The 3,958-nt window shown below is 55.9% G+C and overlaps 1 protein-coding gene across 1 annotated transcript; it reads right to left on the minus strand.

The window, feature by feature from the left end:
• Positions 1-793: 793 nt before the first annotated feature.
• Positions 794-2,574, minus strand: LOC148314773 (uncharacterized; the record flags this gene model as incomplete). Its single annotated transcript, XM_088287612.1, has 2 exons — positions 794-2,332; positions 2,427-2,574. Coding segments are annotated over 2 exons (1,550 nt in total), but the record flags the coding sequence as incomplete, so codon positions are not given.
• Between the last annotated feature and the right edge of the window lie 1,384 nt (positions 2,575-3,958).

Genomic DNA, 3,958 nt, shown 5'->3' on the forward strand with positions numbered 1-3,958 from the left:
CCGTCTTCCATTCATCGCCCTCGCGGATGCGGACCAAATGGTAGGCGTTCCGGAGATCGAGCTTGGAGAAGACCTGGGCTTCGCAGAGGGGCTCGAATGAGGGGTCTATGAGGGGCAGAGAGGTCTTATTTTTGACTGTGATGCCGTTGAGAGCCTTGAAGTCAATGCAAGGGCGAAGGGAGGAGTCTTTCTTCTTGACAAAAAAGAAACCCGCTCCCAGGGGCGAGGAAGAGGGCCGAATCAGACCGGCCGCCAGGGAGTCGCGGATGTAGGTCTCGAGGGCCTCCTTCTCGGGACGGGAGATGTTGTACAGCCGGGAGCTGGGCAGCGGAGCTCCGGGAAAGAGGTCTATGGCGCAGTCATAGGGCCGATGGGGAGGAAGGGTGCGGGCGAGGTCTTTGCAAAAAACCTGGGCCAGGTCATGGTAGTCCGTGGGGACGGACGCCAGGTCGGGTGGAGCCGGGGAGCGAGGAACCGATCGGGGAGCGGGGTCGGCGGACAGAAGGCACTGTGAGTGGCAAAGCTCGCTCCACCCGGTGATTGCACATCTCCTCCAGTCTATCGCGGGGTTGTGTAGCTGGAGCCACGGGAAACCCAGGACCAGGGGGACTTGTGGCGAGTGGATTAGGAGGAGCTGGATGGTCTCCCGGTGGTTACCGGAAACAATAAGGGTTAGGGGTCCCGTTTGATGGAAGACCTGGGAGATGAGGCGTCCATCCAGAGCCACCACGCGCCGTGGGGAAGGGAGAGGCTCCAGGGGGACACCCAGCCGGCGAGCCAGAGCCAGGTCCAGGAAGTTCCCATCCGCTCCGGAGTCCACCAGTACGGCGACCGAGAGGGATTGGGTCTGCCAGAGGAGGCGGGCTGGGATGGACATGCGTGAAGAGGAGCCCGTAGCTGACACGTTATGGCTCGCCGCGGGACTCCTGATCAGCGGCGAGCCCCCTCTTTTGGCTTCACGTGGCAAGCGGCGATGTAGTGACCGGGGTTGCCACAATAGAGGCATAGGTGGCTCGAGAGGCGCCTCTGGCGTTCCTGAGGATCCAGGCGGGTTCTCCCCAGCTGCATGGGCTCCTCCTGTCCGACGGGAGGCGTAACCGGTAGTCGCGGAGGGAAGTCGACGGGAGGTGCGGGAGCGCGTGCCGCCGGACGGGGCGACCTACGCGTCCGCTCGGACTGCCGCTCCCGCAACCGGTTGTCTACCTTAATAGCCAGGGCAATGAGGTCTTCAAGAGAGGCGGTCTCATCCCGAACGGCCAGCTCATCCTTGAGCTGGTCCGTCAGCCCGTTGAGGAACACTCCCCGAAGGGCGGGCTCGTTCCACCCGCACTCGTGGGCGAGAATGCGGAACTCCACCGAAAAGTCGGCGGCGGAGCGGGAACCCTGCCGGAGTGCGAGCAATCGGCGGGTGGCCTCGCGCCCCTTGACGGGATGGTCGAATACCCGCCGCAACTCTTGGCAGAAGTGGGAGTAGGAGGCCATCGCCGGGGCCGATGCCTCCCACAAGGCGGTGGCCCATTTCGCGGCGCGGCCGCGGAGCAGGTTCACCATGTAGGCGATGCGAGCTCGATCGGTCGGGTAACTTTGGGGTTGGAGATCGAACACCAACGAGGTGCTCAATATGAACTGGCTACAAGAGCCCAGATCACCGGAAAACGGCTCGGGAGTGGGGACATGGGGTTCCCTGCCGCTCGAAGAGAACACGGCGGGCGGAGGAGGGGGAGAAGGGACCGGGGAGGTGCCCTCCGGGAGGCCGGAAGCAGAGGGAAGAGAGCTGACCTGCTTCGAAAGGAGCGCGAGTTGGTGGTGGAGAGCCTGGACGGAGTCCATGAACTCCTGCATCATCCTCTCGTGTCTTCCCAGCTGTCTGCCTTGGTGGGAGAGGGCCTCTTGGAGGGAATCCGAGCTCGCTGGGTCCATTGGGGCCGGATTATTCTGTAACGGTTCAGGGAACCGTGATAAAGGAAAACTGGACCCAAGAGCAAGCGAGGATGGTTGAGGAGGATTTATTGAAGGGTTCGGGGGGAGAGGAACGGGTGCCGGGACCAGGGCAGGAGGACAGGTGGAGGAGCGGCGAGTCAGCGCCGGGGTGCTCGCTGGGGTGGCGAGATGTGCGCTCGCGGAGGTGCAGCGGAGACGGCGCGCTGAGTGTGCACCGGCGCTGTGGCGGGAGGAACGCGGGCGCGGAGAGCGGCGTGGAGGCGAAGGCGGCGGCGAGCCGGCGGAGGCTGAGAAGGGCAGGCAGGCGGCGTACGGGCGTACGAGGTGCGATCCACGCTCCGGGGCTCGGCGGCTGGCGGCGGAGGATCGGGCTCGGGCTGGCGCTGGGCGGCTGGAGGGAGAGCGAGGAAAGACAATGGTTAACTCGGGTTTCATAACACAAGGCGCGGACGTGCACGAGGCGAACGTCGACGTGGACCGGGTACCGAGGTAGGTAACGGAATAATCCGGCGTCTGGCTCCTGGCAGCGCTGAGCTTTAAACCCCCGCGGTGATTGCTGATGATGGGCAGCAGGTGCGCAGGAGCCGACGCCCTCTCCGGTCGGAGGCGTGCCTGGTGGAAAACAGCCGGAACCTAGGGAAAAGGGAAAAAGGGAAAAAGCTTGGCAGGCCCCCTAACCCGAACCCCCACACTTTTTCTGTAAATTAATCACATCCCCACAACTTGGGCTCTCATTGTTCTGTAAAAGTAAACCTAATTTCAATTCATGCAACCAACTCAGTGTCCTTCTGGGTCCCTCAACCACACAGGTTCTAATTCTTTTACTCTAGACAGTTTTCCACTTGCAAATCTGACTATGACACATTTCTCTTGCTCTATCATTTGGAATTAATTTATTACAAGCAATCCTACATGCACCAGTGTCACATAAAAAGGTAATTGGTGACCCATTTACCAATAAGGTTATTTCAGCTCAGTTATTTCATCAAAGGCCAATATCTCTTGTAAATTTAGGAGGACCTCTTCATCTAGAAACTCATCTGTTCCTTGATCAGCCTCTAAATCCTGTTTAGATGCTTCCTATCCTAGTCATGCTGAAGGTTGCTTTTTCTCAGGGCAATCTCTTGCTATATGGCCTTCTTTACCACAACGCCAGCAGCCTGATGTATTTTGCCTGTTTGCTCCTCTTCCTATTCTTCCTCCTCTCTGTCGTCTGCCCCTTTGTCCTCTAAAGCTACCTAGGCCCTTTCCACCTCGATAAAAGACCTCCTGTCCTACCTGTCCTACCTGACCTGTCCTGTCTATAGACCTCTGCTTCTTTTTATTTTCTATCTTCTCAGCATGGAGGGCGTGATTTACATACTCCTCCAGGGTACCTGTTGGCAGGCAAAGGAAATGTTTATTTACCCACTTATGAATTACCTCTCTTGAGCCTGCATGTAAAGCATTCTTCAACTGCTGTTGAAATGGCCCATTTACATTACCATTTTCCTGTAGCCCGCTGTGATTTTTAAACACAGCTGTCATTCTCACTTTGTGTTGCTCAAAAGTCTCATCATCCTTTTGTTTTACTCTTCCTATTTCAGTGTAATTTGCTCTATCTGACTTTTCGCATTCCTTTCCTTTGCTTATTTTGTTTTCATTCTCTTTTTGTTTCCTGTATCCCTCTTCTCTTTTTAAGGCTACCCTCATCCAATATTCTGTTTCCTCAAAGCCATTTTTCTTCATCTTTTTGGGGTCTTTTTCGTCTTTCCTATGATTGATCCCTGCAATGCGGCTATTTTTTGTGTATTTAACTGACCATTAAAGCCATGTTCAGTTATCCATGTATCTAAATACTGAGTTTTATCAGGATCCTGTTTTTCGATGAACTTCCAATCTCTACACTGCAGCGTATCCCTGGGTTTTATTTTACTACCTAATATCCCCATTTTAGAAAATTTGGACCAGTTTGTCAACACCTAAGGTGTTCTAAAAACTGGTTTCTCATCAGTAGGACAGCAACTCAAATTTCCTG

This window comes from Idiotropiscis lumnitzeri, unplaced genomic scaffold (genome assembly GCF_059441095.1).
Source record: "Idiotropiscis lumnitzeri isolate Australia: NSW breed Sydney's pygmy pipehorse unplaced genomic scaffold, RoL_Ilum_1.0 HiC_scaffold_219, whole genome shotgun sequence".
NCBI classification, from domain to species: Eukaryota; Metazoa; Chordata; class Actinopteri; order Syngnathiformes; family Syngnathidae; genus Idiotropiscis; species Idiotropiscis lumnitzeri.